This window comes from Otolemur garnettii, unplaced genomic scaffold (assembly GCF_000181295.1).
Source record: "Otolemur garnettii isolate 467f Iridium unplaced genomic scaffold, OtoGar3 scaffold00121, whole genome shotgun sequence".
In the NCBI taxonomy this organism is placed as follows: domain Eukaryota; kingdom Metazoa; phylum Chordata; class Mammalia; order Primates; family Galagidae; genus Otolemur; species Otolemur garnettii.
In genome coordinates this window covers 657,365-680,513 of record NW_003852516.1, presented here as the reverse complement: position 1 = coordinate 680,513, position 23,149 = coordinate 657,365, and the positions used below count along the sequence as shown (strand labels likewise).

Here is a 23,149-nt window from a genome sequence, read left to right as displayed (position 1 = left end):
AAAAAAAAATTATCCTCTGTAAGACCTTGCCATTGGCTGTGTCCATAAGGGGAACTGAAAATGTGTGATTTTTGTTGGAGAATAACCAAAGAGAACTATACTTTTTTTCTTTTTTTTGAGACAGAGTCACTGGGTAGAGTGCCATGGCGTCACAGCTCACAGCAACCTCCAACTCTTAGGCTTATGCGATTCTCTTGCCTCAGCCTCCCAAGTAGCTGGGACTACAGGTGCCTGCCACAATGCCCAGCTATTGTTTGGCTGTAGTTGTCATTGGTTGGTGGGCCCAGGCTGGATTCGAACCCACCAGCTCTGGTGTATGTGGCTGATGCCCTAGCTGAGGTACAGGCGCCAAGCCAAAGAGAATTATATTGTACTATTAGAATTCAAAGTACTTTTCCCTCCCTGGCCACACACACACACACACACACACACACATACACACATATACATTCTTATTCTGATATATCTAGAGGAGGGTAAAGGTATATTTTGTGAAATATCCTCAGATTGTTCTGATAAACCAACTCCATCCCCTGCTGAGGACCACTGGTTCGTGTCTGACGCCACCACCTTTTCTCACCTCCACTCAGTTCCAAAACCCTGGTCGAAGGTGACAGCCTGAAATAGATGCTAATTTTAGCACTGCCTTTAATGTGACACTCTGAAACCGCCTGGGTTCTATTCCATCTTCCCACACTTATTAAAGCACTGTGTTTTATGTAAACCGTCATTTCTAATGCCCCTGTTTCCAAATGCTGGTGATTCTTTTTAAATCCTCTTAAGTGATGGGCTTAATTTAATTCATTACTATGATTCCCTTTTTTTAAAAAACATAGCCAGTGAGATCCCTGGTTGCATCTAATACCTAACTTGCAAAACTTCATCTTTTAACAAAAAGGATGTATTTTTAAAAGCAATTTTCCTCCCTGAGGACCCTCGTGAGAGTGGTGGCACTGGCTGTCCCCAGGCCACAGCCCTCTCTGCCACTGTGATCTGTTCGTCCAGCTGCTCAGCCCTTCCCCAGTTCTCTGGGCTATTCCTAAATCTCGTTAATCCGATCAGAGCACATTTATTGCCCAGTACACCCATTAATTGGTGACACAGAAATTGCTGGCGCACAACTCCCTTCACATTCTCTGCTGCGTGCAACCTAAGGTACAGCTTCCCAGAACTTCTGTTCCAATTATAGTGCACCCTCCAAAAAGTTCAACTGCTTTTCTGGCCTAGTCTGCAGTTCTTCTAACACATTTGGGTTTTTTTTTAAAAAAGCCTTAATCAACAGCCTTTAAAGACGAAAGAGTAAAAATGATCAGATTTCGACAGTTCCTCAGCATCATTTTCATTAACTAACTTCTAGCTCCTAGCTATTTACAAAGGATACGGTCCTATCGTAAGAAATTAGGACCCAAACAAATGCTTTGCAAAGTTTATAATTGAACTGCTTGTTCTGCATCAAAAAACATTTGGCAAAGTAACCATAAGCACATATCCCAGATTCCTTATTAATGACTTCTGCATAACACTCGACTTCTGTGTTACACTTCACTTTTACATAAATGATCTCTTTTCAGTGTATTCTTATAAGAACCTTGGCAGTCTATTTACTTTAAGCAAAAGAATACCCCAACACACATAAGCCACCCAGAAAGACAAGAAACACTTCTGTAGAAGTTAATAGTAAACTGTAAATCTAAAGACCCTGAGATGAGGGCTAGAATAAGATAGGAACTCAGAGCACGTAACTTTTTCAAATCTAGACATTCTTCCTCCAACACTTAAGGAGGTTTTGTTTGGGAAAATCAGTATATCCTTACTCTGAATATTCACCAAGGCTAACAAAAATCTAGCTGTACAAACCTTGGAAAACACATATTACTACCAAAAAGCAACAGAGATTAAACCCTGAAAGCTCTGAGAGGGGCAGGACTGTACTACAACCACCTGGTAACAATGTTCCCACAAAACTGTGCCAATTCTGTGTTTGACCTTGTTCAAAGTGGCTCGATCACCACAGTATCAGAAGGGCATCATTTAAGGTGATTTCACACTGTAAATGCCAGTGAGATACAGTAAATATTAACATTAATGAAAGTAGCCCACATAATAAATAACTTAGTGGAGACCCTATAGGACAAGGGACTAAATATCAGGTGATCATTCAGCCTTCTTGGCCTCATCTGAAGACCAAGGTGACATATGATTCCTAAAACACTATCATTCCTAAGCAATATACAAATTCTTGAACTACACTTGTAAATATTCTTTTTTTTTGAAACATAGTGTCACTGTCACCCTGGGTAGAGTGCCGTGGTATCATAGCTCACAGGAACCTCAAACTCTTGGGCTCAAGCGATCCTCTTGCCTCAGCCTCCCGAGTAGCTGGTACTACAGGCTCCTGCCATGATGCCTAGTTTTTCTAGTTTTAGTAGAGATAGGGTCTTGCTTTTGCTCAGCCTGGTCTTGAACTCCTGAGACCAAGCAATCCACCCACCTCAGCCTCTGCTGGGATTACAGGTGAGAGCCACTACGCTCAGCCCAGTATTTGTAAATATTCTTGAACATGATTGGTAAACATCTCAAGAGTAAGTCCATGTTAAATGCCAAGTTCCTCTGCCCTACCTGGCCTTGCAAGACGTATCAGAGAGATGTACACATCGTGGCAATCTCTTTCCTGCGGAATGATGAGCTGTATTATCTGAAAGTTCTTGCAGCGGATGAGCAGAGGGCAGCCAGTAGCAGTTGTTGCCTGTTTTTCAATGGTGGAGATCTGACTGTGAAGAATCTAGAACCAAACATTAATTTGGATAAGCACAAATTACTAAAAAATGTAATAAGAACTAATTCCAGTCTCTGGAACCTTCCCCATCCCCCACAAAACACTCCGTAATCTTCACTTAGCTCAACACCTCCTCGTCTGAGGACAAGAACTGAGGTGTTCCGTCTAAGAACCAATGGCCTAAATGTATGGTTTTATTTTCCAATACCAACCTTTGTGATATCCAGGATAATTATTTTGAAACAAACGAGTTAGCATATATATTTTCACAAGTCCAGGTAAGAGAACATTTGGGTATTCAAATGTTGAAGGCATTTAATCGCTAAAATTAAATAAGGTCATGAGAATTCAGTAAAATAAACTTTCATAGTCAAGAAAAGTTAGAGATGGCTCCGCTGGGAGGTACCACCATGCTCCTTAATTCCAATGGGATGTTCAAGTTCAATATCAACATGGGATTGTTGTTTTCTAAGCTGTTGGTGGTCGGGCAGCTGCAGAAGAGACTTATTTTATTTTTACGTTAATATTTTATTAATTAATATATATATTTTTGAGACAGAGTCTCACTTCATCACCCTCAGTAGAGCGCTGAGATGTCACAGCTCACAGCAACCTCAAATTCTTGGGCTTAAGCAATTCTCTTGCCTCGGCCTCCCAAATACCTGGGACTATAGGCACCCATCACAACGCCTGGCTATTTTTTGTTGCAATTGTCATTGTTGTTTAGCTGGCCTGGGCTGGGTTTGAACCTGCCAGCCTTGGTGTATGTGGCTGATGCTGTAACCACTGTGCTACAGGCGCCGAGCCTATTTTTTTATTGACAAATGATGGTTGTATATGTTTACAGGATCAAATATGATGTTTTGATGTATCTATACAATGTGGTATGATTAGGTCAAGCCGACCTATCTATCACCTTGCTTTCCAGTCATTTTTCATGGTGAGATGTTTGAAATTTATTCTCATAATGATTTTGAAATATGCATTGAGGACAGTCACCTGTTGTACAATAGATTTCAAAACTTATTCCTCCCGTCTCTCTGAAAGTCTGTACCCTTTGCTCAATCACTCCTCCTCCTCTCCCTCCCCACCCTATCCAGCCTCTGGTAAAGCCATCATTCTGCTCTCTAAGGAAGAGATTTATGTGGAAGGAAATCACATCTCTCAGCATTTTGGGAGGATCTCTGCTGGGTCTTCAAGGGGCAACACTTCATTCTTAAGATTTCCCCTCCACTAAGTTATATTTTTAGCCGCCTTCTGCTAAAAATGTAACACTGTCCACAGAATAAGGAAAGGGAAAAATCTACAGTGTGGTTGTCCCAGTTCCAGTCATAATGTCCCGGCTGAGTTGCTGTATAAAATGAGACCAATCTAATGGTTTCATTATTAAGCAACAGAAATCCCTGGTGATGAAACTCCTATCACTTTTCTTTTTTTCTTTTTCAAAGTATCAGAAAAGCGGAGACAACATAATGAATGAGTGGATATGCATAAAGCAGATTGCAAATAAAATGTTCCACAGCACGAAAATGCATGGACGTCACTGAATCCCTACTTAATAGATGGGATAGGACGCACTGGTCTCTGACGTCTATTTCTAGACCTATCTTTGATGATGATCAAATAATTAGTGTTTAAAATGAGGAAGTAGATCAAATGGATAGATACAACTCTGCAGAAAAATGCAAAGTGAACATTCCAGAAACTATCTCCTTGACACCTGAACAGCAAAGGCCCACATGCCTCACCGCGAAATGAAAACATAGAGAGTCAAAATAAGATCATACCCATGTTTCCTTTCTTGTATCTGGTGTATTTTCCACGAATATGACATGCGTAGCCGTCAGATACAAAGTCCCCAGGGCCGCTTTCTTGGGAGAAACTCGATCTACCAGGCGGACATTTTCAACCTAGAGAAATCAGAGTTGAGGGAAAGGGTAAAGCAAAAGAGCCATCCACCAAAGAAATAATAAGTCTGTACTTACTCCCAAATACAAGGCTGAGAATTCCCCCAATAACAAAAACCAAAACATGCCCCCTAAAGTTAATTACAACTCAGAATATGATTCTGTGTGGCAAGAAATGAAATCTTCACCAATTACCAAAATACGACTTTAAATGTACCACAATAAATTTTTAGAACCTATTCTTTAAGAATTCTCTCTCTGATTTTTAAACAGGTTAGCACTTTTATTTCATTGTAATTGCGTAAAGTGTCTGATTTAAGGCTGAAAGCATATGGACAAAAGTCCTGAGTTTATACAAAGGCTATATATGAATTCTATTCTAGGAAAAAGAAAATGACATGTTTCCTATGTGTTTCCAAGTTGCAGAAATGGCCTTAAAGTTGTTTGCTTCCATATAAACTAGCAGGAAATACAAATATCCCTGATGGGGAAAAGGTGTCAGAGAAATGTATGTAAGGAAGACCTACTAACTTAAGAGTCTCACGTTCATTTATAATAAAACCTTTCTTTTTTTTTTTTTTTTGAGACAGAGTCTCACTATGTTACCCTCGGTAGAGTGCTATGGCGAAATAGCTCACAGCAACTTCAAACTCTCGGGCTTAAGCGATTCTCTTGTCTCAGCCTCCCAAGTAGCTGGGACTACAGGCGCCCACCACAACACCCAGCTATTTTTTGGTTGTAGTTGTCATTGTTGTTTGGCAGGCCTGGGCTGGGTTTGAACCCGTAAGCCTCAGTGTATGTGGCTGGTGCCCTAGCTGCTGAGGGCTATAATAAAACCTTTCTAATGAATGGAAATCTCACCACTCAGCTAAAATTCCAACTGTTAAAAGAGATTTTTGTGGACAATTTTTATCACGCATACATCTCTTAAGCACAGAACAGCTTCAAAAACATGGAGATCATCCCAATATGAAATGTTATGGAAATGACCAAACAATCTCTGCAGGGCAAGTGAGAGCTGCAACAGTGATGATGACTTTACCAAGACAGGGGCCCCATAACCGCAGGTGAACATTCCTGTAAGGACCACAGGACGCAGCAACCCTGCTCTGCCAAGCATCAGCCGCCTGCTGAGAGACACTGACTCATGGAGAATGGCCTCTGCTTCCATGAGACAGCTCGGGCACTAATGCCTTGTGCCCGCTCCGTCCTTCAGTCTAATATAGACGCTGTCATCCTGGTTGAGACTGGGAGCCCCAGACTTCTCATCTGCTCCTGGGGAGGGACAGACCTAATGAACATCCCTCAGGAGATTAGAAGCCAACTGCACTCAAAACCTTCCGCTGCCTCAGTCTCCTCCAAGCCCTTACAGCCAAACCAGCTTCCCAGAACAGCGTCTCATCCCACTTCCTCCCAGTTTCCAGACATGTACAGAGATCAGTAAAGAAATCAAGTTGTATACATATTTTTTAGGCATGCAATTGACTCTGGAGTGTCATAACATTCCTGAGGCCGTATGAAGGTCAATGTACATAAAAAAATATTCATTCAACAACAGCACCCCTCACCTACTAAAACTATTTCTTTCTTTTTTTTTTTTTTTGCAATTTTTGGCCAGGGCTGGGTTTAAACCCCCCACCTCCGGCATATGGGACCTGCACCCTACTCCTTTGAGCTACAGGCGCCACCCCCTAAAAGTATTGCTTTTGTTATTGACATGTTAATACATTCTCTCATGTGGTTCTCCACCATGGTGTGTCTTTCACAAATAGTCTTCGTACCACCGGCTTACTTTCCCACTGGGTGATGATCATTTCTCATGTACTTATAAGAACTGTTTATATCATAAGGATAGTAGCCTATGGCCCACTTTTTGTTCTGTGTTTCCTTCCCAAATTTTTTACTGGTTCCAATAATTTTCCAGTAAGGTCTCTTGAATATTCTGAGTAGACAGGAATATTTTCTGTAATAATTGGTTGCTTCCTTCTGGCCTTTCTCATTTTTTAATTAAAAGTTTAACAGCATTAACTAGAAACTTCAGAGTAGTGTGGTGGCAGCAATCACTTTTGTATTCTTTTTTTTTTTTTTGAGACGGAGCCTCAAGCTATCCCCCTGGGTAGAGTTCCATGGCATCATGCTCACAGCAACCTCCAACTCCTGGGCTCAAGCGAGTCTCCTGCCTCAGCCTCCCAAGTAGCTGGGACTACAGGCGCCCGCCACAACGCCTGGCCATTTTTTTGGTTGCAGCCATCATTTTTGTTTGGCGGGCCCGGGCTGGGGATTTGAACCCGCCACCTTAGGTGTATGTGGCTGGCGCCTTAGCCTCTTGAGCCACAGGCGCCGAGCCACTTTTGTATTCTTTTAACAATAACTGTACTGAATTCTGATTCACATACAAGTCACCATTTAAATGTACCATTTAATGGTTTTTAGTATATTCACAGCATTGTACCTATCATCATTGTGCAACCATTATCACAGTCAATTTTCAAAGATTTTAATCCCCCCCTGAAGAAACCCTGTCCTTATCACCACTCACCCCTCAGTTTTCAGCTCAACCAAGGCCAGGCCTAGGAAACTTTCAATCCACCTTCTGTCTCCGTGGATTTGCCAACTAAGAACATTTCATATAAATGGAGTCGGACAATAGGGTATACTTTGTGACTGGTTTCCTTCACTGAGTATCAGGTTTTCAGTCTATGTTTCAACCTAAGTTCATCCATTTGTAGAATGTTATCTTCTTTCTATTGCCCTAAAATATTTTATTACATGAGTATACCACATTCATCCATTCACCAGTTGATAGCGGGTCGTTCCACATTTTGGCTACTATGAATAATGCTGCTACGAACATTCACATACAAGTTTTATGTGGACATATACTTTCATTTCTTTTGGGTTACGTAAGTAGGAATGGAATTGCTGAGTCATATGGCAACTCTTTGTTTAACCTTTGGAAGAACTGGACAGATTTCCAAAGTGGCTGAACCATTTCACATTCCCACTACCAATATGTGAGGGTTCCAGTTTCTCCACATCCTTCCTAACACTTGTCACAGGCTCTCGCTTATTTTTCCGTAGTCTCTCTTTTTAATTATAGTCATCCCAGTAGGTGCAAGATGGCACCAATTTTATTTGCATTTCCCTGATAGCTAACAATGTTGAATGTATCTACCTGTACCTGTTTCTAAATGGAAAGACTTCCAATCTTTCCAAACTCACCCCTGAGTTTGATGGTGATTGTTTTTAATCATATTGTAGAAGTAATTTATTCCTACTTTACTAAGAGTTTTCATTTATGAAAATAAGAAATGTCACGCCTTTTAAACATGTATTTGGATAGATATCTGCTTTTATACCTAGTTCTATATTATTAATAGTAAGCAATTTCTTAATCTTTAAAGAAGTCTTGGATTATTGGTATGTGACTAACTTGGAATTGGTATATTAATGTTTTAATATTAATTCTATTTTATCTGCTATAGTTGTTGCCTTTATTTATTTTGGTTTAGGTTTTTTTTCATTTATATTTTAAGAGAGATTGGCATGCATTAGCTTGTATGTGCGACTTTTATCAAATGATTTACTTACAGTTATGATTACATCAGTTTATTAAGAAGCTTTCAACATACAAATTATCAACTGAAACAAATATAGGGACTTAATACAAAAACAATTCTTTCATAATGCTTTTAATTTCTTTTTTGAAATTTTTGGCCAGGGCCAGGTTTGAACCCGTTGCCTCTGGTATATGGGGCCAGTGCCCTGCTCCTTTGAGCCCTACGTGCCGCTCAATGCTTTCAATTTCTTACATAATTACATATCTATTCAATGTTTCCATTTCTTATTAAATTTCACTTGGTATCTATTTTCTTTTTTTGTGTGTATCTATTTTCTTACCAAATTATTTTCTTACTGTAGATTTTCAAATTCTTGTAAGCCTTTGACATTAATCTGTGGATAAATTCCTCTCTCTGTATCCCTTCCCTCATTCCTAACATTGTGAACTATATTTTTATCTACTTTCATGTGTGTGTTATTAGATAGGCAAAGTTTTTGTTCCAAGCCAACAGGTCTTAGATTTATCAATTTTATAATTTTTCTCTTTCTAATTTGTGAACTTCTCATTGCTAGTCAATCTTCTAAACCTGCTTTGCTTGAGCATGTCATGTAGTTTCTGTTTGCTTGTTTCTAAATTCTTAGGTTTCACCGTCAGCTCCTTAATTTTCATTCATTTTGTTTAATAACAGAAGTTTTCAAATCTAGTCATTTCCCTCTAAATAAATCTTTGGCTGCATCCTGTGAGTTTTACTTGCAGCATTCCTATTCCTCTTACTTTCTAGATAGTCTGTAACTGCAGCTTTTATTTCTTCTTTGTCCTAAAGATTTTTAAGGAGAATATTTTTCAATCACCACACAGTTGGATTACTTTATTTAAACTTTTGTCATTAAACATCCTATTTTGAACTAGCTACAAGATATTATGAAAGAGAGTTGTGGGAGAATAAAAATAAGAGGCTGTATTATTTTTGGAACATTTCTCTGGGAAACACTAATTTGCAGCTAAAATGTACCCAGCTAAATTAAACAGAAGTTCAAGAGTAACAGACCAGTTAACAATATGCAAAAATGGAATATAAATAACTTTCCTACACTTAGTACCAAGGAAACAAAACTTTATGAGGATAATCATATCGAACATAATACTGCGAGTGGAAATATTGAGTATGGATTATTCTCCCTGCAGAGGTAAAGGAAACTATAGCCCTTAAAATATTTTTAGAAAACCTCAGTGGAATAGAATAAGGTATGCAGATGTTGGTAGGTTAGAATACTTAATAGGATTTTCCATGTCCTTTTTTTTTTTTTTTGCTTCTTAACTTTGGATGCTGCTTCAGGAAAACTATATTTCAAAATTTGGCAATAGTTCTTACAGGTCCCACAGCTGTCAAAAGCAATTTTGAAGATATAGGGGTCAAAAAAAGAAATGGGAAAAAAAAAAAAACCAGTGAGGGAAACACCAACAGCATGATTTCCCAGTGATGTATAACAACAAAAGAAATGAGTAATAAACATTAAAATCCAGTTTGCTCAGAAATGCCATGACAAGGAAGGGCACTGTTGAAGAGGCCACCTTGCAGTTTATACTAAGAACAATCAAAAATCAAAGAAATCAGCTCAGCGCCTGTAGCTCAAGTGGCTAAGGCACCAGCCCCATACACCCGAGCTAGTGGGTTCGAATCCAGCCTGGGCCTGCCAAACAACAATGACGGCTGCAACCAAAAAATAGCCAGGTGTTGTGGCAGGTGCCTGTAATCCCAGCTACTTGGGAGGCAGAGGCAGGAGAATTGCTTGAGCCCAGGAGTTAGAGGTTGCTGTGAGCTGTAACACAACAGCACTCTACCCAAGGCAACAGCTTGAGGCTCTGTCTCAAAAAAAAAAAAATCAAAGAAATCTCAGTTTTGGCACCATCTTGAAGCTGCACTGGTTCAAAACGTCTGCCTCACTGTTGAGCTAACTTAGGTCTATCTCTTCTATACTTGATAAACAATCTATAGCACATAGTAACAAGGCCTTTTTTATGGCTGGAGATATGAGACTCAGGAAAATACCTGCTTCTGAAGATAAAATTACTCCAACTCATTTGCAAGTGCTTAAAACATCATGACTAAGACACACTAGGTATTCATGCTCTGAAAATGGCATTTTTAATTGAAGAAAAATATATTACTATATGTTTTTAATTCTCAGTGTACATTTTTCACACTTTGATATTTCTAAAAGTGGGATACATCCTTAGGATTAAATGCAAGACGCCACTGTGCCATTTCATTGGCAATACTTTTTCTTTCTTTGTGCCTCTTACCATGGCAGACGTCTTGGATGTATTGAAATGTGGTCGATTTGCAATCTTTGGCTTATAAATGATAACTGAACCCATGGGACTGAGAAAAGTCTGACCTACGGAGAGCAGGTAGAGTGAGAAGAGATCTAAGGAAAATCGAAAGCATAAACGTCTGATAGAAAAGGAAGACACAGAAAAGCACACTAGGAAGAAATGGCCAGGAAGAAAGAAAATCAAGAGATTTTGCTCTCAAGGGCACGGCAGAGGGACTAAGGTATAGGGCATGTTTATGTCAAATGCCACTGAGGGATGGATCAGATGAGAACTGTTAGTTGCCATTGGACGTGGGCCCGTGGAAGGCACAGGTGGTCTTAGCAGGAGTTCTGGGAGCACTGGGATCAGATCAGAAGCATAACAGTGCAGCTTGAGGCATGAACTCACTGGCACTGAAAACATCAAGTCATTTTTTTTTTTGTCTTTGTCTTTGTGACTGGGCAGAAGCCAGAGGTAGGTATCCTGACCATTCAAACTCTATCCCACATCAGCAAAAGAACATAGCAGGTTGAGAGCTTTCCAGAGGCAACTGGCATGGCAAGAAGACTATTAATGTTTCCAACAAGGGTGTCTGCACTTATGATACACACGGGAAATAAAATGACTCCATTAGGAGGAATTTATGCAAAATACATTTGAAAGGATTAGACTGAGGAAGGAGATGAGGATCACTGGCAAGGACTTGTTTATCCTGAGTATGCTGAAGTCTCCCCAGTCCTACAAGGCTTTCTTCCCCAGCTTTTAGAACTGGCCCTTTAAAAAATTACAGAACTTGTACTTATTTATTTCCTGTTTTAAAAATTCAGAAATATAAAAGGAAGAAAAGAAAAGCACCCCCTAGAACTCCAATCAAAACACAAAAACTGTTCATCTTTTAGTGTATTTAAGATGATATCTATACCTTAGTTTAAATGTTTTTTAATTAGGTAGTAAAGTGCCAGGGGAAATAGACCCAGGGATGGAGGCAACATGTCTCATCCATCCAAAGTCCCTCACTTTGTCGCAGTCCATCCCTTCCTTTGCACAGATACACCCCATACATTCTTGATGGTTTGTTGGAGGGAGTGTAATTGAGGAGTAGACATGTTCACCCAAAGCCGTGTCATGCAACAAAGGTGCATAAATGGATGGTGAAACAATCTCACAAACTAATACTAATTCAGAAACAGATGATTATGTCAGAAAATGCAAACCTCCATGGGAGATGGCAGAAATTCTGTGGGAAGCTTTGCACTTCTGAAGGGATGAGAATGAAAATGTTCAAAATAACTCTACCAACATCTCATTCATCAGGTCAATCCCAATTGGCATTTGTTTTATGCAAAAATTACCAAAGTGACAACCACTATTAAAAACAATAACAAATATTTCTAGAGTATTTATTCTATGCCACTGTGCTATCACTTTGCGAATCTGATCTCAATTAATCCCCACAATAACCCCATGAGTTAGGTTCATACATTATTCCCATTTCACAGTTCTGTTTGGAGACTTGACAGATTTCCCCCAGTCATGCAGGGAACAGTTGGCAGGCCCAGCCGGGAGCCAAGGCTGATTTAACACCAAAGCCCAGGTTTATCATTTCACCATGGCTGTGGGCACTTACAAATGTCTTGACTCTATTACTGTTATCCAAAATTAATATGTTTAACATATCAATTAACAATTGTTTTAATTATTTACATATATAATTAGCATTGGAAACCAGAACGCTGTAAGACAGAACTATACTGTAAAAACCATATTCAAACACCACTATCAGAATATTATTCTTTGACATAAACCAAAAGATAAAAAGCTTGGGAATGGGATATAAAGCCCAAATACGGGCATGAAGAGCTTGCAGGATTTTTAGAATAAAAGAGAACACGAAGTATCTAATTCCATTCAACATGATGCCTGTGTATAGCTCTGTGTGTTTGGTTCTGAGAAATAAAGGAATAAATAAGGATAAATAAGATTCTATCCTTGAGAATCTTACAAGTTCAATGGAAAAGACTACACCCCTGTTTAATGTCTTTTTTTTATTCCCATCCCTCTTCTGTTGGGGTTACACTGAGGAGACAAAGGTTTCATCATCTATTCTAGGCCAAGGCTGAAAGGCTTCAGTGAAAACCTGGGGCCCTACCACAGCACTGCCAGGTCTGAAACAGGCCACCGGCTGCAGAACGCAGGTCTTCTGGGTCCTTCCCTCCATGCCTGGCAGTCAGAAGGACCTTGCAAATCACCGAGGGACAGAGCCGCTCTTTGACAGCTCCCTACTGTGCCCCTTCCTAATTTCAGTCTTAACAGACTCTGGGCCTTTACTTTCTACCCTGCAGGTCGAATATTGGACTGCAGAACAGTCTGGGTCCCAGAATCATCTCAGCCTATCTGGGTGAGTGGAGCTGCTCCACAGGACTACAGGGAATCCAAAGTTCAAGGTAGGGTTACCATTCACCGAGAAGAACAGAAGGAAAAGCACTGGCACCAGCCACAGGCTTTTCTTGGGCCAAAGACCAAGTCCTCAATATCGTATCAATTAGGTTGAAAGTCACTTTCAATCATTTGGGGGAAGAAATCCAGAGACTGGGTAATGCAGAGACATCAAAATGCCTGCAGCAGCCAAAACCTATGACAAGTTTATGTTCTAATCTAAGAAAAGCAGCTAGATAAATAGCTTGTCGTGCTAAATTTGGTATCCTGACATTTTCTAACTCAACCAACATGAAAAGGAAAGTATTTCTCTGCCAGTCAGGAGGTGGCCTGGGTTCTGGTTCTGAAGCTGGACGGTAGGGTATGGACACTAGTTCTGGTTCTTGACGTCCATAAAGGACCTAAGGGTCTTTAACACGTCCCTCCATCTTGGCAGGCTGCAGTTCTGACTCAGTGGCACTTAAACAGCAACTGTGAAAATGCACACAGTAATGATTCAGAATTAAATTCCCTGGGAAGTGAGCCACTTAGTAACAGGGTTGGCCAACAACTCCTGTGATTTACTGAGGAAGGAAAGGACCGGCCTCGGGAGCTATGATATCGCAACAGACTCTGCAGCTGGTCCACAGGCTGTACTGATATCCAGAGTTCTCGTCCCAGAGGGAAGCCCAGAGCATCCTGAGCCCACCAGCCACCAGCCCAGGGGAGGAAGCTGCCCCACCACACGGCCTCTTTTACTCTCCACATTCCCTCCCCCATCTTGAACGCTTCTCCTTTTTGTGTCTTTTGGAGATTTAAGGAATGACGGGCCAGGAATTCTGGAGCTCTTAATAAGCCTTCCTGAGTTATCTCTACCTCTCATAATTAAGTAACATTTGGTTTTAAGTCCAAATTAACAAAGTATCTTACTATGATATTAAACATAAAGCCTTGTGTTGACTTTTTAAAATAAATTACATCAGGTGGAATCTCTTTTTAGGTATTATATTTCATCTTAATGCCATAAAATTGTGAAAGAAAATATTACTTAAAAATGTTTTTAGGCTCAGTACCTATAGTTCAGTGGCTAGGGTGCTAGCCACATATACCAGAGCTGGCGGGTTCAAATTCAGCCCAGGCCTGCCAAACAACAATGACAACTACAACCAAAAAATAGCTGGGGATTGTGGTGGGTGCCTGTAATCCCAGCTACTCGGGAGGCTGAGGCAAGAGAATCACTTAAGCCCAAGAGTTTGAGGTTGCTGTGAGCTGTGACACCACAGCACTCTACCCAGGGCGACAGCTTGAGACTCTGTCTCAAAAAAAAAAAATGTTTTTATTAAAATTTCAACCTGATTTCCAAAACAATAATATTTTAAAACCTATCCATTTAGCAGCAAGCCAGCCATATATATATACACACACACAGAATCTTTAGAATAGATATCAAGGCCATATGACACACAGACCAATCTGGCTTTCTAGCACCTCCCTCTGAAATGTCTGAGTGGTAAGGACAATGGTGGAGAAACAAAACCACTAGAGCAATGAGAGGCTAGAGGAGCGGACACAGTTCATGTATCACAGTTCACAGGGCAGCCTGAAGACCTGGGCTCCCCTTCGTGGTCCCAGGGTTGGTCGGGCAGGGCCTTGAGTTGTGCAAGGGCATGTTCACATCACAGGTGCGGTGGCCTCCTGCTGCTCCAGGGGATCCATTTCAGGAACCAAGTCTCCCTTCTAACCAGCCAAACAGTAATCATAGACATGTCTACCTGCTTAGAGATTCCAAAGTGTTGTCATTTATGGCAGATATCCCTATCTGTATAACATTTGCTAAAGCAGAGGTTTCAAGTAATTGCAGGTGTAGGAGAGGGGAAAAAACTTATATCTCAGAAGCACTTAACGAATGGTAATTATTAATACACAGATCCAAAACAGAGACTTCAGAGTTTTATTTCTTGCCGCTGCCTCACGGGACCGCACTTCCCCCGTGTTAAAGGAGTAGTAATGACAGAATATGCAAAGAAGACAGATGCCCTGATCGTAGCTGGCCAAGTACTCCAATATACAGGAAAATCTGAACAACAAATTGTTCAGGCCATTTAGAATTGCTGTTATGCCTTATAATTACAGAAAAGGCATTTAATTCCTTCAATTTGAGAAGAAAGTATTCCCCCTGCTTATATAAAGTTAGTTAAACAAATACAAGGGCAGTAGCAGTGAAGTCTCAGGAGTTGTTTCATGGGGCCTTACAGTAGAGAAATCAGGAACATCCTTTTCCCAAACGGAAGATTTAATCTGTCTAAAACTATAAAACCAATGAAAGTCTTTTTCCCAGGACCATTTTACTCAGAGGTCAGAGACGGGAGAACTGAGGGAAGGCGAAAATCACGAACGCAATCCAATAAACTACATGGTGGAAAACTAGACGGCAGAGATTCGGCCCTTTGTGAAACCCTTTAGTGAAACACAGAGGAAAATGCTCACAGGATACACACGTGGGGATGGATCTGGGATGCGTGAAAAGAATCCTATTTCAAGCTGCCTAAAAAAGTGAACTCTTTTTACGGGTGGCGCCTGTGGCTCAAAGGAGTAGGGCACCGGCACCATATACCAGAGGTGGCGGATTCAAACCTGGCCTGGCCTATAACTGTAAAAAAAAAAAAAAAAAGATTAAAAAAAAAGTGAACACTTTAAAAATTCATGAAGCTAAGTTGTTTCAAAAACAGAGTTAACACAGTCAGATACAATAGTAAACAATCAGGCCACTAAACTGATGGCCTGCAGTGGCCTGGGAAAGAACCCCATGAAAACCAGGCCACTGCAGGCCATCAGTTTAGTCCCTTTCAATTTAAATGATTTATTAATTAATTCTATTCATTCACTGAGAAGACCTACTCTGTGCCAGGCATCCAGACTGTTTATCACAAGGCTCCTAACTAGTCCCACTGCGCACAGATTATCTGACTCCACCTCTATCTTAGGACTCTTCTAGGAGCAAGAGACAGAAATCTCAACCCCATACAGCTTAAGCACAAAGGAATTCTATTGGAGTAAATGTCTATAAGGTATCAGTAGTGGTGCTGGCTTTAGACTGGCCAGGTGTTCAGAACACCCAGCTCCTCACCCCCCGACTCCTGAGCAGACACTCTCAGCCAGCTGTCTGCTCACAAAGGCTCTGATCACATCCATGGCCAGTGCGGTGAAGTGCTGTTCTTCCAGCAACCCACACCAAGTCTCACTGCATCCCGCTGGGTCACGTGCTTATCCTTCCACCAGGCAGTGTGATCACAAAATGGCATGATTTGGTGGCCAAATTGTCAATATGTGACACACGAAGAACATAAAGAGCACAGAGCAGGTGTGGCCTCAGAGGCAGCCAGAGAGAGCGACAAAGCCCAGCCCAGGTCTGCCACACAGTCCATTCCCCAAGTTGCCACCCACACAGTCATCCTACACACACCTTAAGGATGTTCAGAGGCAGGGTGGCTCCCCACCGCTGCTGAAGGGGCCTGCCATGTGCCAGTCCTACCTCACCTGCTCAGAAGAGTCTTCCTTTCATTCCCAAAACAAATGCCAGTTTTGTAGGAGAGATAAAAGGTATATATATATTTTTTTCTTTTTTTTTTTGAGACAGAGCCTCACTATGTCACCCTCAGTAGAGTGCTGTGGCATCACAGCTCACAGCAACCTCCAACTCTTGAGCTTAAGCAATTCTCTTGCCTTAGCCTCCCAACTAGCGGGAACTACATGCACCCACCACAATGCCTGGCTATTTTTTGGTTGCAGTTGTCATTGTTGTTCAGCAGTCCCAAGCTGGGCTTGAACCTGCCAGCCTTGGTGTATGTGGCCAGCACCCTACTCACTGAGCTACGGGCACCACCTCTTCAAAGGTATATTAATACACCAGAATCCATACATGTGAAGATCATCCTTAGTTCCATTTCTTTTTCTGTCAAGTCTGTTTAGCCTGGAGAGCCCACTTCTTCACCCTTCCTCCTCCTCAAGCACTAACTTTTCTCTGGACAAAGCCAGTTTCAGCCAGCTTAGCTGATTTCGGACACTTCAGATTTGGAAAGAGTAAGACCCAATTTGAAACAGACTCACAATCCAAGGGGCTTAGACAGATCCAGGGGTAGATTACTGGTAGAAAAGTTCATCTTAGGAATCTTTTGTTTTAGAGATGGGGGTCTCACTCTGTCACCCAGGCTGGACTGCAGGAACATGATCATAGCTAACTACAACCTCAAATTCCTGGGCTCAAACAATCCTCCTGCCTCCACCTACTGAGTAGCTAGGCCTACAAATTGTGCACCACCATGCTTGGCTAGTTTTTTAATTTTGTGTAGAGATGGGGTATTGCTGATGGGGTTGCTCAGACTGGTTGCTCTCCAACTCCTGGCCTCAAGCTATCCTCCCACCTCAGCCTCCCAAAGTGCTGGGATTACAGGAATGAGCCACCACACCTGTTCTAACCCAGTAACCTTGATGCAACTTGCAAAATAAGAGGGAAAAAGGACAGATGGTATATCCAGACTGTTTTGTTATGCCGGTCATACAGAATGATATTAAAAATGAATAAAGATCCTGGAATTACACATTAGAAAAATTTTTAGTGTGTCAGCTTCCAAAGTGGATAAACTATATATTGCCTGATATACTAGAAAATTTAGTCCTTCCTCCACATATAAAATAGAGGATTCAATATATACATTTCTACAGATGTTTGAGCCACCTACAAATCTCCAAATAATTCCTATCTATAAAGTTATATACTACCTTAAAAAAATACAGACTTTGAGAAATTTGCACTTAAAAGAAGAAAATGAATCAGTCAGACTTCCTCTATAGATAAGGATTCTTTTATCCCACTTAGGTCAAAGTAAAGAAAATGCCTTGGTGATTCTGGATAGCCTCGAATACCTCTCCACAGGCAGGTTGTTGAGCTGCATCTACCTATATAATTGTTAAAACAGTGGATTTCACTGAGATTTAACTAAATTTTAAAATTCTCTTGGGAGATGGAATAAAGTTAAAGTAGTTAGTAATACAGAGCCATGGCTACTTAAGAGATAAGAGGGCTGGACATTCTTGGAAAAGGCAGAGAAAAGGAAAGGGAGCCCATTTTTGCTCAGGAGAAACTACAGACGTTATGCCAGCAGCCAAGTGTCATAAATAAAACGTCAGGGACTTGAGAGCTTTGCACAGGGCCCATAGAATTTATTTTGGTAGGATGACCCTGGATGTGTAGGCTTAAAAGAACATGCACTGTTGAACAAGAGGACAGTCTCAGGATTTATTTCAACGCCACCTTAAAATAACCTCAACCAAAAATACCATTTTTGACAAGTGCAAATAAGAGAAAAAGGAGAAAGATGTTAAAAGGAAAATAAATTAAGAGCAGATGCTGGGCTCATTGCAACTCAAACAATAAATGTCAGCCTATTAAAGACAGTCCGGTTACAAACAATAAAGTCATTTTTAAAAAACTAAGTAGAATTGGGAGACCAAGATCTTGCTTTGAAGCAATACCAAAAGTCCAAGGCTTATTTGATGAGGAGGATTTTCCTCCAAAAATATCTGCGAAATTCTAAAGTGATTCTGAATTTGACATATTTTCAACAAATGTGCTACCAGCAAAGGATGAAACCATCTACTTATATAGCTCTTTGGGAACTACAGGAAAACATTTTTCCAAGGCCAAGTTGTGCCAACTGGAACTTATTGCTGGTCCAAAGAGAGAAGACAGCCCAGGCAGAGACAGAACCAAGTTTTATGCTACCCCCACCCCTTCCCACCAACCACCCCTGGCAAGTTATCGGTGCCAGAAGACGAAGGGTACAGTCTGTCCATCCTGGGCAAGGCCAGCTTCCAGCTCATTCACAGACTCCCATGCCTCACTCCAGAGCTCCGAAGCCTCCAAGGACAGACTGCATCTTTGGCAACACATTTTTCTTTTTCTGCTTACAGTACAGCCCTCCAGAGTCCACCATCCCTCTTCTAAGAAATAAGGCTAAAGCAGAATAGAATGTCTTGCAGACACAATGATGTGGGGGTCTCTTCTGTGGCCCAATAAGAAAAGGGCCTACACCACTTGCCTGTCACAATGCACTCTGAGTTTACCAAAAACAGTGAGGACACCCCCTACCCAGCACGGCATGGTCCCCTCCAGCCTGACACCCAAGATCCGCCTCCTCAAGACTGCTTTTCCTCAACTGCTCCAGTCCTGTGATCATCTGCTATCCTCTGAATTGTTGTGACAGCTCTGGTCATTGCTGGTTTTTCTCTTATCTTTCACTGCCCTATTACATGCTGTTTATACTCTACCACTCTAATTGTTAACCAAAAGCATATATTGTCCAGGAAAGCACTAGCTATTCAACTTCCAATATTCTCTGCAGCACAGTGCATAATGCAGGCACACAGTTACACTAGAACCATGGGAAGAGTCTTTGCCTTTGAAACAAACAGACCATCACAAGGATTTCAGAGCATCAGACCATCCTTGACAACAGGATCCTTAAGGAAAGGCACCACTTTTTTCATCTTTGTATCTTAACTCATCTTTGTAGCCTCATACCTAGCACATGTGCTAAATATTGGTTCAATGAATGAAAATTAACAATACTACGTTAAATTGATGTATGTGCAGGCTTGCAGGTAGGATTAGGTGTGATGAACGAGGAATGGCTTATTATTGGATTTGAATTTTCAGATAAGAAGGTCAAGAATATCTGATTGAGGAAGATACGGCAAGTACAGAAAACAAAGAACAGAGACAAAAACAGTAAAGCAGAACTTCATGTGCAAATGTGAAAACTAGAAGTAAAATGGAGAGAAAACTGGAGGATAAGACTGTTGAAAGGCAGCGAAGCTTGGACACAAAGTCCCAGTGACCCATTTCATTTATTCATTCATTCAACAAATACTCTAGTGCACCTCTAGTTCATACTGGACAGAGCACTCTGGATGCTGGGGACCCATGAGGAGGCAAGATAGAGTCCCTGCTCATATGGATTGGGAATGGGCAGGCAGGGAAATGGGAAATAAACAAATAAGTGAGGGGGTGGCACAAAAGCATTCTAGAAGATTCCCATGGAGGAAGTCAAAGCAGGGTAAGGAGGTGGGTGAAAAGGGCAAAAGGGTGTCCAGGAAAGTCTTCTCTAAGGAAACGATTAGTTATTTCAGTAGCGAACCAAGCGAGCCAACCATGGGGGGTGTCCAGGGAAAGAATATTCCAGGCAGAATGAACAAACAGGCCATGAACAGGAACAGCTCAGAAATGCCTAAGGGTCTACAAGGAGCAACGATGTCTTGGACCAGAGTCTGTGAGGGCACAGGAGTAGGCAATGAGGTGCTGCCAGTACCCAGAAGAACCTTGTAGGGCTTTCCAGGACAAAGCTACTGTGACTCCGGCTTTCACCCCGAATGAGGCAGGAAGCAACTGAAAGCTTTACAGAGGAAGGACAGCAGGATCTGGGAAATAAATCTTCTAAAAATAGAAAGCTTTCTGAGGTCTTAGCTGACAGTGATTACTCATACATACGTTGTTTTAAGGAATTGCGATAGTACTTTCATTTAATTATTTATCACAATGTAAGTCCCATGAAACCAGGGCCCCTGCCTGTCCTGTTCACCACTGGACAGGACTGAGACACCAAGGAAGCCCTCAAGGAACATTTGTTGTCTGTTCAAGTGAATAAATAAATGCATGAAAGTGTCTCTGAATGGATCCACATAGTTCAAAAGGCAGAATCCCTTTCTTAAACCACCACTACTCAAACTGGCTGAACAGCTCACTGCAATTTGTACAGTTCAACTGCACCTTGAGTGCTCTAAATAGCATGTGCTCTGCTACTTGCCCTCAGGAAAACAACTTTCTTTCGCAGCTTGGCAATAAATGTATTTCTCCGGGAATCTGTGATAAGCAGTGTTTGAATAAACGAAAAAGAGGAGAAAAGTAAACATATGATTTTTATAAAGTTGTCATAGCCTGTCACAAAATTTTAAGTGGAAGTTATTTTTAAAATATTTTAAATGGCTGTGGGAGGAAGGGCTTGGTTTATGTCCTGGGAAGTACTTTAGTACTTTTACTCCCAAAGGCTTCAACTAGCTGTCCACCAGGGGAAAGGGCACTAGAAAAAATAGTTTAGACTGTTCCTGGCCTAAGAAATATGGTACAAAATGAGCTGCTTGGACTCCTTCTGAGTGCAATGCAAGAGCCCCAAACTGAACCATCACACAAAGTCACGGAATCTTGGGTGTGTGGTCAAGAGGTTTAATTTCATGCATATTTTACAGCTTGTTCTGTTCTGAATGGAAAAACCAATAAAAATAAGCTTTAAATAAGGATGAGAAAATATATGCACGTGTTCTATGAAAATAAGACGGTTTTGCCTGCAGGGATATGGGACAGAAGAAATAGCCAAACCTAATCAGTTACTAACTAACTGAGTTTGATGGGGAAACGCTGAAATTTACTATCGAGTAATGGCTACAGTGGATGTACGAGGAGGCTACAGTGTCCTGTCTCCATCACTGTTATAAGCACGCAAATGTTTCCACATGCCTTAATTTTATCTTTTTATTGTAAAGAGTTTTCATGGTGCTACAAATGTTACCATCTTACCTTCCTCCACTAAAAAGTCCAAGTATGTTCCCAAATTTCTGCTCCACACATCCACTCCAAAAAGGCTCCCTGTGGAAACTCACGGCAGAGCAATTTTCCTAGAGCAAAACTTGACATGTTTCTTAAAATCCATGTGTCTGATGAGATTAATTTTTTTTAATCTTCACTTGTAAAAAAATTTTTATTATAGGTACATAATCATTGTATATTCAAAGGATACCAAAAACATACACATTTTGAGATTAATGTTTTTATTAAAGAAAAACATGCTTCCAAGTTTGGGTGTTGAACTAGAATTGGATGACAGGAAAACACTCTCTGCAGAATCCCTCCAGAGGAAGAAAATATTTAAACCCATCGCACAGTGGGGAGTGAAAAAGTAAATCAAACGAAATGTTTGGATTAAGAAAAATTCTTTTTTTTTGGCAGTTTTTGGCTAAGGCTAGGTTTGAACCTGCCACCTCCGGTATATGGGGCCAGTGCCCTACTTGTTTGAGCCACAGGCACCGCCCAGAAAAATTCTTTTTATTCTCAAATTTCACAGAAGTTCTTTCAACATATAAACCTGTGGTCACTTTCTTTTGCCAATGATGATAAAAATAATAAAACAGCTACAATTTACTACATGCTACATTAAGTGTTTGAAATATTACTCTTTGTTTAGTCTCTAACAGCTTATACGTAAGGGCCCCAAGACTTTGTGAGACCTCAAGTAACTCATACAAGGTCAGATACCTAACTACAGTAACAACTGTGAGTGAGGTGGAAGTGGTCTTGGCTAAGAAGAGACTCAGAGCTCAAAAGAACAGAACTGAGAGTCCACAAAGAAATCCATGAATCTAGGGCAAAATGATTTTCAATGGAGAAAGAAAAGTCTTTTCAGTAAATGATGCTGGGACAACTGGAATTTCACATGAATTTGGGCCTCTACTCATACCACATACAAAAATTAACTTAAAATGGATCAAAGAGCAAATCAAAACTACCCTGAGGTATCACCTAAGCCCAGTGAGAATGGCCCACATCACAAAGTCTCAAAGCTGCAGACACTGGAGTAGAGGTGGAGAGAACACTTTTACAACTGCTGGGGGGACTGCAAACTAATACAATCTTTTTGGAAGGAAGTATGAAGAATCAGCAAAGAACTCAAACTAGACCTCCCATTTGATCCTGCAATCCCATTACTAGGCATCTACCCAGAAGAAAAAAAATCATTTTATCATAAGGACATTTGCACTAGTCTGTTTATCACAGCTCAATTTACAATCGCCAAAATGTGGAAACAGCCTAAATGCCCAACAACCCAGGAATGGATTAACAAGCTGTGGTATATGTATGCCATGGAATACTATTCAGCCATTAAAAAGATGGAGACTTTACATCTTTTGTATTAACCTGGATGGGGGTAGAATGCATTCTTCTTAGTAAAGCATCATAAGAATGGAGAAGCAAGAATCCAATGTACTGGCTCGGCGCCTATAGCTCAACCGGCTAAGGCGCCAGCCACGTACACCCAAGGTGGCGGGTTCGAATCCCCAGCCCGG

At 41.0% G+C, this 23,149-nt stretch overlaps 1 protein-coding gene across 1 annotated transcript in view; it reads right to left on the bottom strand.

Annotated features, from left to right (window-relative positions):
* The window catches only part of MTMR7 (myotubularin related protein 7), a 91,712-nt gene that overhangs the window by 63,070 nt on the left and 5,493 nt on the right, over positions 1-23,149 (bottom strand). Inside the window, exons 2-3 of the mRNA XM_003797648.3 lie at positions 4,564-4,686; positions 2,620-2,782 (exon numbers count right to left, since the gene is read on the bottom strand). Of these exons, the coding sequence (XP_003797696.1) occupies positions 2,620-2,782; positions 4,564-4,686 (286 nt within the window). The remainder of the gene's footprint in view (positions 1-2,619; positions 2,783-4,563; positions 4,687-23,149) is intronic.